The sequence below is a fragment of the Mustela putorius genome, unplaced genomic scaffold, assembly GCF_011764305.1.
Source record: "Mustela putorius furo isolate JIRA1106 unplaced genomic scaffold, ASM1176430v1.1 tig00003845_pilon_pilon_pilon, whole genome shotgun sequence".
NCBI lineage: Eukaryota > Metazoa > Chordata > Mammalia > Carnivora > Mustelidae > Mustela > Mustela putorius.
The window spans coordinates 84,173,779-84,185,863 of record NW_025421998.1 but is presented as its reverse complement, the minus strand read 5'-3'; the positions used below and the strand labels follow the sequence as shown (position 1 = coordinate 84,185,863).

At 46.5% G+C, this 12,085-nt stretch overlaps 1 protein-coding gene across 3 annotated transcripts; it reads right to left on the bottom strand.

Annotated features, from left to right (window-relative positions):
- Window positions 1-3,505: 3,505 nt before the first annotated feature.
- Window positions 3,506-11,722, bottom strand: SMKR1 (small lysine rich protein 1). 3 transcript variants are annotated; one of them, XM_045062975.1, is made up of 3 exons: window positions 11,466-11,722; window positions 11,053-11,101; window positions 3,506-4,006 (listed from the first exon to the last, which is right to left on the bottom strand). In XM_045062975.1, the coding sequence occupies exons 2-3, from the start codon at window positions 11,053-11,055 to the stop codon at window positions 3,809-3,811; spliced, it is 201 nt and encodes a 66-aa protein (XP_044918910.1). In that variant the 5' UTR covers window positions 11,056-11,101; window positions 11,466-11,722; the 3' UTR covers window positions 3,506-3,808. The 3 variants fall into 3 exon arrangements, with proteins under 3 accessions (XP_044918910.1, XP_044918909.1, XP_044918908.1); XM_045062974.1 differs by lacking the exon at window positions 11,466-11,722 and adding an exon at window positions 11,323-11,432; XM_045062973.1 differs by lacking the exon at window positions 11,466-11,722 and adding an exon at window positions 11,177-11,431.
- Between the last annotated feature and the right edge of the window lie 363 nt (window positions 11,723-12,085).

Below are 12,085 nucleotides of genomic sequence, written 5' to 3'. Positions count from 1 at the left end.
CCTGGTCCTCTGGGTCTTTGTAGGACGGAGACTCAGATGGACCCACTGGTCTTGGAATAGACCAGCCTCCCTCGTAGCAGCCAGTGGATGAATTGTCAGGGGTCAGAAGCCTCTGCTGGTCCAACCAGCTGTGCCTTAGGGAGTAGTGTTACTACTGGCCAGGTATTACTAAACATGATCACCCAGGATAATTCTTCATGGGATGAGGGGGGCGGTTAGGGTTAGTGTGGTTGACGGGAGTGCTTTCTTCTCCCCTTGCTGTGATTCATCCCCTTATAGACGAGATCTTGGAAAGAATTTTCTTATGTTTTTCCTTCACTTCCTCACCTTTCTGTCACACATCTTTTCTCTCTCACCTTTTTTTCCTCAAATACTTTTTTTTTTTTTTTAATCTCAATCCTATAGAAAGGTTGAAAGAAAGTACAGTGAACACACAGACCCTTTACGTAGACCGGGGTTCTCAACCTTGATGCCATAACATTTGGGGCTGGAGAATCTGCTGTTGCGGAAGCCTGTCCAGAGCACTGTGAAGTCTTCAGCAGCTTTCCCTGACCTCTACCAACAGATGCTGGGGGCATCCCCTTGACTGGGGCAACCGAAAATATCTCCAACATCACCAAATGTCCTTTAGGAGGTAAAATAGCCCCCTGGGGAGAACCACTGACCTAGATTCAGGAAACTTTTGTCATATTTGCATGTGCAAATACAGTGTGTATATATATATGTACCATATGTAAATACACACATATATATTTCCTATATATATGTAATCATAGTGAGCAAATGTGGCAAAATGTTAATCTGTGGCTCTCTAGCATATTATATATGCATGTATGTGTATTTCACATAGAGAGTACAAATGTGGCAACATGTTAAAATATGTATTTTATACATGCACGCATGCACACTTTTTTCCTGAAACATTTCAAAGTAAGTTGCATATATCACCCCTACCCCTCCCCTGAAACACTTCAGCTCCTGAGGATAAGATCGTTCTGGCATAGGGGCGCCTGGGTGGCTCAGTGGGTTGAGCCGCTGCCTTCGGCTCAGGTCATGATCTCAGGGTCCTGGGATCGAGTCCCACATCGGGCTCTCTGCTCAGCGGGGAGCCTGCTTCCCTCCCTCTCTCTCTCTCTCTCTCTCTGCCTGCTTCTCCATCTACTTGTGATTTCTCTCTGTCAAATAAATAAAATCTTTAAAAAAAAAAAAAAAAAAAAAAAAAAGATCGTTCTGGCATATAACCACAATAAGATTATCATGGCCAAGAAATCCACATCAATACGGTATTATTTTAAAGCCTACATTCATTTTTTCCTCAACTTCCCAGTAATGTTCTTTGTGGATTTTTGGTCTGCAGTGCCTTTTTCATGATAACAGAGCAAACACTCCATCGAAGGGGAAACAGACTGCCCTCCGTCATGATGGGACCCATGCATCAGCCTCCTTTGCTAGGTATCAACCGTGCCCCCGCTGATCAGATCAGTACTTCCTCTATTCCAGGGCTGACTAGCCTTTCTGCTCATCATTTAACAAACTCAAGAGAAGAAATCCACTTCCAGATGATCTCCTTAGCCTTTATTTAAATGTCTGCCGCCTGGCACGTCTCCCTGGATGACATCTCCATGCTGGGGACAAGATCAGAAACAGCTCTGCAAATCCCACCCCTCAGAGTTCCAGTAAGCATCAGGGCTCAGATACCAGCTCTGGAACCAAGCACGGCTGAGGAGGGCATGAGACCTCCTACAAGCTGAAAGACTCAACAAGCGTTCTGGCACCTGGTTAGGCCACAGTAACTAGAGCGGAGCTCCTCCCCAGGCGTCTTCCAGCATCTGAACCTGGCTGGGGCAGGGGCTGTGAGCAGGAAGGTCACTTCCCCGCTCCACCCTTCTGCCCTTTGACCGACCCCCCAACCCGCCCCAGCCACCGTGCAGCACGCTCAAGTTTGAGAAGGGCTGAACTGGAGTTAGTGTGTTCCTTTTTTTTTTTTTTTTTTAAAGATTTTATTTATTTATTTGTCAGAGAGTGAGCGAGCACGAGCACAGGCAGACAGAGTGGAAGGCAGAGTCAGAGGGAGAAGCAGGCTCCCTGCGGAGCAAGGAGCCCGATGTGGGACTCGAACCCAGGACGCTGGGATCATGACCTGAGCCGAAGGCAGCTGCTTAACCAACTGAGCCACCCAGGCGTCCCGAAGTGTGTTCCTAAACATAAACCACTTGCATTGGTCCCAGGAGTGTCTAGCAGTGTGGCGGGGGTGTTCCCTTCCCAAAGCCTGTCCACAGAGAACCAAGAGGGCCCTCCTCCAGGTTAAGAGCAGCACCAACCTTTACCTGAGTGAGCCAGGGCCCCTCTGGCAACTAATCAGGGTCTCAGAGTCCGCACAGATGGCACAGCTACAGGAACGTCATTTACAACAAACTCACGTACGGTGCGAGCGCCCCACTTCTCCAGTACAAGTATTCGCGTGATTGCCTTTTCTCCTCTGATGCTTATGAGATTCCGAGTTTTAGGTTGCAGCCTTTCTTAGCATGCTCCACGAGCCTTTGAGGTCCTCACGAAGCAAGCCGTGGAATCATTAGAAATAATTCAGGCAAGCTGATCATCCCAGACAGGTGCTGCGTTAGAGAAACCAGCTTCGGGCTCCCAGCTGCGGCTCGAGACCACGGTGCAGGTGTCCGTGCTGGGAACGTGGTGCGGCATGCCAGGAACACAGAGCAGAAAAGGTGTTCTGTATGCTAAGTGATTTAGAGATGGTGTTTATACTTCAAAATGTCTTTGCTTCCAAGTTTCATATTTGGGGCTTTTAGGCCTTTTGGACTGAAGAGAAAGAACTGCAGTTTCGTCTCTTACATGTCTCCCACAGACTAGGGAGATCACGGAAGAGCAGCAGAATGCCCACAGCAAGTTTCTAGCACCAGGTCCATACCTCAGGCTCAGCCACGTTTAAATGGAAGCCTGCCGAAGGTGGAAGGAAGATGTAAACATGGAGAAAAAGTGTGGAGGAGAGTCCAGTGAAATGGAAAGAGGGGAGAGATGTATGCCGATTTGCTCTCTTTCCCGGCAACAGGACATGGTCCCCTGTCAGCTCCTTTGAGTCATCTGTTTATATGCCCTACTCAGGTCACAGCAGGACTGATGCTCATGTCCACTGGCGTCCCTGGCTCATTAAAATCAGCCAAGAATCAGACTGCTGAGAAGAAAATTCTAGAAACAAAGTAGTCATTATTTTTCCTGAAAGAGATGGGGAAAGCAAATAGTGCCCAAGAGAAGGTTCAGAAGCAAATCCTGTGCTTTTTGCTATGTCTCCCCCCGCCCCAAAGTAGGCTCCACGCCCAGCATGGAGCCCATGGAGCCCAGGGCAGGGGCTTGAACTCACCACCCTGAGATCAAGGCTTGAGCCAAAATGGAGAGTCCAGCACTCAACCAACTGAGCTACCCAGGTACCCCAGGCATGCCTTTTCTACATAACAAACCTGTTTAGGCAAATAAAATACATGCAGGCTAGAACTGCCTTTTGAGAACAAAGTTTATTCTGACCCAGAATTATAATAATTTTTAAAGTCCTTTCAATTCCACCACGCTCGGTGGAATGTTTACTCAGACTTTTTGCCCCCTTGACTTAGGAAAAAGCAAACTGGCTAACTCTGGCTGAATTTAGCTGGGAAGTAAAATGCATTTCTTTATCACTAACTACCACAGAAAAGCCCACTTGGCTTGCATCTCAAATTGTCTTCAGTAAAGTCTATTTTGCTTGCAGTAGTTGTGTTATCCTGATTTCTTGTCCCCAAGTTCTGCTCTCTGTGAAATGCTATTAAGTCTTGTTTTTCCCTTTCTTTGATTTGGGAGCACCTGGCCAGCGGAAGCCTCGCAGCTGCAGGCAGTCGGCAACGTTGTGGGCGATGTAGTAGAGGTTCAGCATGGCGGCTGGGCTGAGGATGTCCACTTCCGGTTTCTTCGGTTTCTTCCCGCCAGACTTGCCTCGGCCTTTTCCTCGTTTCCCTTTACCTGGCTTTCAAAGACAAGTACATACACGGCATAAGTCAGTTTTTAATAACCCTGAAATAATCTCAAGCATTTCCTATTGAACATAAGAAAAGTGACTCCTGAGGAGAAAAAACTGTAACAATAGCAAAACATTTTTGCATGGCGTGAGAAGTCACGTGTGATCTAATTCAATGAAAGTGTATTAAGCACCCAGATTAAAAGAAACCCAACCTAATCTAATGGTCATGTGGACGTTGTTTGCATTGATTTGAACAAACTGCAAAAAGACATTTTTAGGCAATCAGGGACATTTGGCAATATCAAGGAATTATTAATTTTGTTAGATGTGATAATGGCATTGGGTCATGGAAGAAAATGTTTATACATTTCAGAGATGCACACTAAAATCTGCAAGAAGGTCTCAAATTTGCTTTAAAATACTGAAGCTCCCCTTCTTCCCCCCAAAAGACAGATGACGCAAATGTGGCAAAATCCTGACAGTTTCAGAGTCTGAGAAATGGATACATGGGGATTCATTATACTACTCTATTTCTGTGTGTGTATGGAAACTTTTATAATAAAAATTTAATTAAAAACATTAGATAATCAGATGCCGACACATATTTTGGCCTTTGATACATTGCAGTTACTATCTCATTAAGCAGTCATGAGGGTTGAGACAAATACAAGGCACTTAGTATAGTGTCAGACCTGAAGGAAACAATAAGTGATTGTCCCCATCACTTTATCACCACTAATCCTCCAAGCTGTGTTTTGAGGGAGAGAGGCATTATGCCTGTTTAAAAATGGAAGAGTGGAGGCTCCACAAGGTCACCGTGCAAGCTAGCGTCCGCCAGAGTCCGGTATCACCCTGGCTCTGGCCATGACTGTGCTGCCAGGCCAGTGCCTTCTGGGAAAAGGAATGCGCACCATCCTAACATGGGAATAAACTATCTGAAGTTTTGCTAGAGCTACACAAAGCGGAGTTGACTTCTCTATGTCCTATGACCCACCCATAAAGAAAGAGATGGATGTGTATTATTAAGAAAGGTTTCTTCTAGGCAAGGGAAAGGAGAAGAATGTGTAAGTTATCAAGAACACCTGCAAGGGCCAAATATTTATATAAACTAGATGCCATGTTGATAGCATCTCACTTTAAAAGTGTCCCAGGCTAATCAAAGAGAAACATAGTCAATGTGTTAAAAACACTAAAATACATTTTTATTAAGTGAAATGGAATACACTCCTAGATACAAAACCAAGAATGAAGATGAGAGGTATCTTGCAACAGTGGCCTGGCTTTCATGTGGAAATCAAAAAAAAAAAAAAAAAAAAAACCCACAACAATATGAAAACCCATACGATAACCATACCTCCTGATAAAAGAGCCCCTCAGGGTATTAGGACATACACTGTCATTAGCTCTTAAGATTTGAGGGTCTTGGCTTTATTTATGATTTTATAATTTTTTGCATGTCAACCATACAACTTATCTGTAATAACTGCTCCCCCCACAGTGTCTTAATCTCTAAAATAGTTTGCTAACTAAAATTCACACAAATGTTCAATATTTTTATTCCAGGTTCTCATCTTTTTGTAGAAAATAGCAAACCGACTCTAAAATTCATAGGGAAATGCGAAGGACTTTGAAAAAGAGCAAAGTTGGGCACCTGGATGGCTCAGTTAGTTAAGCCGCTGCCTTCAGCTCAGGTCATGATCCCAGGGTCCTGGGATTGAGCCCTATGTGGGCTCCTCTCCAGGCAGAGAGCCTGCTTCTCCCTCTCCCACTCCCCCTGGGTTCCCTCTCTCACTGTCTCTCTCTCTCTCTGTCAAATAAATAAATAAAAATCTTAAAAAAAAAAAAAAAAAAGAAGGAAAAGAGCAAAGTTAAAGGACTAATGCTACCTTATTTCAAGAATTATTGGGGGGCACCTGGGTGGTTCATTTGGTTAAGCGACTACCTTCGACCCAGGTCATGATCCTGGGGTCCCAGGATGGAGTACTGCATTGGCCTCCCTGCTCAGCAGGGAGTCTGCTTCTCCCTCTGGCCCTCCCTCCACCCGGCTCATGCTCTCTCTCTCTCTCTCATTCTCTCTCTCTCAAATAAATAAATAAAATCTTTTAAAAAAAGAATTATCATACAGCTACAGTATCCGGACAGTATGGTATTGGTGTCAAGACAAACAAATAGATCAATGGAACAGAATAAATAGTCCAAAAATAGGTCCACACATAGAGGAACAACTGCTTTTCAACAAAAGTGCAAAAGTAATTCCATAGCGCAAGGATGATTGATGAGGGATAGAAGCAGAAAAATGTTCTTCAGCCCAGAAGGCTGACCTGTAGCCTGCATGGTTCCGATAAGGATCAAATACACACTGGTTGCTACATCCTTGAAGGGTCTCATGACTGCTCCTAACTCTCACTGATAGTTCATACTGAGCTGAATGATAAGCGCCAGAGTAATCTTGTGAAAGTGGTCTTATGAGTAGAAATTCAAAGAAAACATTTATGATCTAATACTCCCCACACATCGTGCCTCCCTCCTGAGCACTAAGCATAGAACCACCAGCTTTGTACAACAAATCTGCAGCAATTTCTGCCCATGGGTCCTGTCCCCGTGCTACTTAGATAAACTTACTAAGTTGCACCTAAAATGTCTCAAGAACTCTTTCTTGACCATCATGCTCAACAATCCAGCAATAATAATTTTTTTTCAGAAAATGGGGCTGGAACAATGCATATCCATTTGCAAAAAGATGAAACTCAATCCAAACCCAAAAAGTATAAAAGTCCTAGAAGAAAATATAGGAGAAAATCTTTACGACCTTAGGTTAGACAAAGAGTTCTTGGATCTGACAGCAAAGCACGGTCCATGAAAGAACAAATTGATACATTCATCAACAAAATGAAAAACTTGTGCTCTTCCAAAGGTATTGTTAAGAAAATGAAAAGCAGACTGGGAGAAAATATTTGTAAATCATATATCTGATAAAGCCCTTATATCCAGAATGGATAAAGGACTCTCAAGACACGGTAATAAAACAGAAAACAAACAAACAAAAAAAAAAAAAACAATAAAACATGGTCAAAGATTTGAACAGATACTTTCCCAGAGAAGATACACAAACGGCCAACAGGCACATGAAAAGATACAAGATACTCAACATCAAGTCCTTAGGGAAATCCAATTAAAATCACAATGAGATTCCAGCACCCACTCACTAGAATGGCTCAGCCTACGAGACTGACCTACCAAGTGTTGGTACTCTTACACTTACACTGCTGGTGGGAATGTAAAACGAAAGAGCCACTCTGGAAAACGGTTTGGCAGTTTCTTTAAAAGGTTAAAAACATACCTACCAGGGCGCCTGGGTGTCTCAGTGAGTTAAGACTCTGCCTTCGGCTCAGGTCATGATCTCAGGGTCCTGGGATCGAGTCCCGCATCGGGCTCTCTGCTCAGCAGGGAGCCTGCTTCCCCACTTTCTCTCTCTGCCTGCCTCTCTGGCTACTTGTGATCTCTGTCTGTCAAATAAATAAATAAAATCTTTAAAACAACAACAACAAAACATACCTACCACGTGATCCAGCCAATTAAGGTGTGTATCTAAGACTTGTATAGGCGATGTTCGTAGTAAGTTTGTGCTAGCCAAAAACTGGAAACAGTCCAAAAGTCCATCAGTGGGTGAACAAATAAACAGACTGTGGTATAACCATACACTGGAATACCATTCAGCAATAAAAATGACTGCTGATGAATGCTACAGCTACAACATGCCGGGCTGGCTCAGTCAGTGGATTGTGGGATTCTTGGGTTGTGGGTTCAAGCCCCACGCTGGGTGTGGAGGTTACTTAAAAAAATAAAATTTTAAATAATAATAATACAAGTGAAAGAAGCCAGACCAAAAAAAAGAAAAAAAAAACAACCTATACAAGCTGTATATATAAAAATTCCTACACACTACAAACTAATCCACACAAGCAGGGCAGATCAGCAGCTGCCCCAGATGGGAGGTTTAGAAGGGAGTGAGACACAGAGAAGCAAGAGAAAAGGACTGAGTCCAGAGGAGCACAAGGAGACTTCCAGGGGGTGATCAACGTGTTTGTCACCTTGATTGCCGTGATGGCTTAATGGGAGCATCCAGATGCCGTGCCTATCAAATAGTACATTAAAATATGTCCAATTTATTGTGCATCACTTAAGCCTCAATAAATCTGTTAAGAAATTTTTGTGAGTGAAAAACTTTTGAGTTTCTCAGCAGGTTAGGTCGGTTCAACACAACTCCATGGCTCTTGGCTGTTTCCGGTCTCAGAACACATGGCTCCTGACTTGAAAATCTCCAAACTCCTTAATGAAGGCCACTGGCTCCTGCCACACTGTCCTCTCTTCTAGTTCCCGAACCCGCTCAGTGGCTCCTTGCTCCCACCTCTTTCTGCAGACCTTCACAGGGAAATCACTGGTTACTTCTCTTTGTGTGGGGCTCTGCTCAAGTTGGAAAACCCTCGCAGATACTGCGTCTACATTCTATTACTGGGGTGACCACATAACTTATTGTCCAAATCAAGACACTTCAACAAACATAAATTGGGACTGTTCCAGGCAAGCAGTGGAGGTTGGGGGGTACGGATGGTTTCCCAACACCCCCTCAGCCCTGTCACCTTCCAGCTTCCAACCCCAATCACACTCCACTATTTAATCGTGCTATTTTGTTCATGTGTTTATTGTTTGTTTCCTAGCCAGAAGTTTGTTTGTGAGGTCAGCACTTAATTCCTAGGGCCTAGACCAATGTCTGGCATGTTCGTAGATAAGAAAAGATATTTGCTGGGTGAATACATTGCAACTCAGATGCAATTCAGTCCCAGGATTTAGAAACCAAAGGTAGATATCTGCTTTTCTGAATTTTAAGATGCCTCCTTCATTCATTTGATAAATATTTAAGATTATCTACTGAGCACCAGGACCTGCAGTTCCAGACTCCCGTCTTCATGAGGCTTACAGTCCAATGAGGGAGGAATTACACATAGATTTACTCACTCTCCTGTGAGTGAGAGCCCAGGACACCTGGCATTATGACACAGGTTGGACAGGGAGTGGCCTAGTTCGGGATAGGAAGGAAGGGTTCCTATAGGCTGAGGGGCAGGGAATTCCCAGGCAAACAGCTTGTGCAAAGGCTCTGAGGCTGGAGGGAACATGCCAAATTGCAGGGACCTCTCAAAAAAGATCACTGTGGCTGAGGCCACACCAAGTGACCATGGCAGGGGCACAGAGTGAGAGGAGTTTAGGCTGGGAAGGTAGGCAGTGTGCAGCTCTGGCCTGCAGGCCTTGGAAGCTAAGATGTTTAACTTTTACCCAAGGGTCAGTGGGAATCCATTAGCTTAAATGGCTTTATTAAACCGTTTTGCTTCAGTTCCCTGGGCTCTGAACGAAAATGACAATACCAACCATGCACAGTAACCCGGGGAATGCCACAATTTAAATCAAGAGATATTTATCTAGTGCTTTTATATGAAGAAGGAAGAACACAGATTTACCAAACACATTTCTTTCTTTTTTTTTTTTTCTTTTAAGATTTTATTTATTTGACAGAGAGATCACAAGTAGGCAGAGAGAGAGGGGGAAGAAGGCTCCCCACTAAGCAGACAGCCCGATGTGGGGCTTGATCCCAGGACTCTGAGACCATGACCTAAGCCAGAGGCAGGTGCTTAATCCATTGAGCCACCCAGGCATCCCATCCCAAACACATTTTTATACTAGAGACAAATGGGGATGAGGAGTGAGGTTCTCCAAGGTGAAATATGTGAAGCCCTGGAAGCGAGGTGTAGAAGGTCATGGGGGCTTGGGGAGCAATACAGCAGCAGGGGGTACTTCTGAGCTGGGCCCATCTTGCAAAAAAGTAGATCAATATCTTGAGATGGGGTGGGTGCAGGAGGCTTCAAGAAGAAGGTGGGCCTAGCGTGGGATGTTTCTTTGTTTCATTTTGTTTAAAGTAGAGAAGTTAATATGGTAAATAAAGCTCAAGAGGCTGAGGCCCTGTGACCCTGGGCTCCCAGCGGTACTATTTGAGCAGACTGGAAATTCCCAAGGTCGTGGGGTGGGGGTTACAAGTTCATAGCCATTCTGGAACCATCAAACTGGGGGAGGAGGAGGACAAAAGAGATGGAGAGCCCCTGGACAGAGGTAGTGGAATAGGGCCAGAGTCCAGGCAGATGGTAAGGAGGGCAGGACTTGACCCATTGGTGGTAGTGAGGTAGGTAGCACATCGAAGAGTCTGGATTAAGGCTGAGGAACAGTAGTGCTTATGAGTTCCAGGCCAGGAGAATGAACATGCCATTGGAAAGTGCAGAGAAGGTAGTGATTAAAAGATCTGGAGTTGGGAGATGTTCTCTGGTGGAGAGATTCAGTTCCCACTGAAGTTGGGAGTGGTTTAGTGTAAGATGGAGCTCTGTGAGCCAAAGAGGTGAGATGGAAGTTTAAGGAAGTTGCAAGCCTTCCTGGGCATAAAATTCAAGAATACCCTGCACAAAAGATTTCCTCCAAAGCCTTTCTTTAAGCTAAGGTTGGAAGAGAGAATCACTCCTTAGAACCTGCAACCTGGGTCTCAACAGCTCTCATTTTCTGCCTCTAATCCGTAGAGGAGAATCCTGCACAGGACCCAGGACAGCGGCAGCAGAAGGTAAGTGCCTAGGCCAGTCGCTGTTGACCCTGCGGGCACTCTGGGGTTTCACGCCCCGGTACCCGCCTCTCCTTAGTTCCCACACACATAGTTATGCAGGTGGCTCAACAGAACCAAGGAACGAAAACAAACCAACTCACAAAAAGAGGACTCAGCCTGATTCTCTCCCCATTGGCACGCGCAGACCACCTGGGCAACCCCTCTCCCCCGCCATCTTTACACCCCGTGTCAGATCTCTAGGTTGGACACCCCCCACAACGACAGGAGACGGAGGTGCCCATCTCGAGGCGAGTGGGTAACAAATCTTGGTAAAGCGTGCCTCGACGCGGCAGAACGGTATTAAACTAATTTAGCGCAAACCTCGGAACTTCTTATACTTAAATAAGCCGTGTATTACCATGGTAATTCCTCAGTCGAGCAGGTGAGTGTGGCATGGGTTCCCAATCCTGAAATAGAGAGAGAGAACCCAGTTCTCCGCATCGCCTGGGGGCGGCGCCCCCGCGCCCATCCCTGCCGCCTACCCGGCTGCCTCCGCACTGGCCCGCGAACCGTCGCAGGCCCGGGACTTGGCCACGCTTCGCGGGAGCCCCAGACGCTCAGGGGAGCCCGGCGGGGTTAGGGGGCAGCCAGCCACCCAGCCGCCGCCGCGCGGAGCCTGGGCACCCACCGAACCGAGGCCACGAGCCGCGTGACTCAAGGCCAGCACGCCCCGGAGTCTGGGGGGGCGCGGGGCTCGCCGGCGCCGGCGGGGCCGCGCGCACAAACGCCGGGCTGCGCGCGCCGCGGGGGGCGGGGCCGCGCGGTGTTTACCTGTTGCTAGGACACCGGGGCCAGGCGCCCAGCGGTTGGGCCCGGCGGGGCAGTCCGTTCCCAGTCCCCTGCCGGCCTCACCGCACTAGCTGGGTCACCTCACCTCGCGCGACGGCCGCGAGTGACGGGGAGCGACGGGAAGCTTAGCCTCGCGCTGGGAGCCTGGACCGGGCGGAGCTCGGACGGGTGTGGTACTTGGCCTTGGAGTAGGCGGGATCCGCCTAGGAACCCCGCCACTCACTGGCTGACCTTGAAGAAGTCATCGAAGATTCCAGAACCTTTTTTGGAAAATGACATGCATCCTTTGAGGGATGAAGTGAGAAAAATAGGGGGAAGTGTTCATATAGACCCTGGTACAGGCCCCAAGAGAGTAAAGGCCTGAAAAAAGGTTCTTTGGCTCTAAGTAAGGCTACACAATAGGGGTGGTTCTGCTTCTGACCTGTGAGTTCAACCCAATAGATGTTTACTTTGTTCTCCACACTGTGCAGCCTTTGTAAAACTCATTTGTGTATGCCGCAGCAGTGTAAGAGACGCTAATGGATTAATGGCCATGATTCAGTAGAAGTACCCGCTTCATTCTAGCAATCCTGGCCCCTTCTTCCTCCTCCTTGATGTCTGAG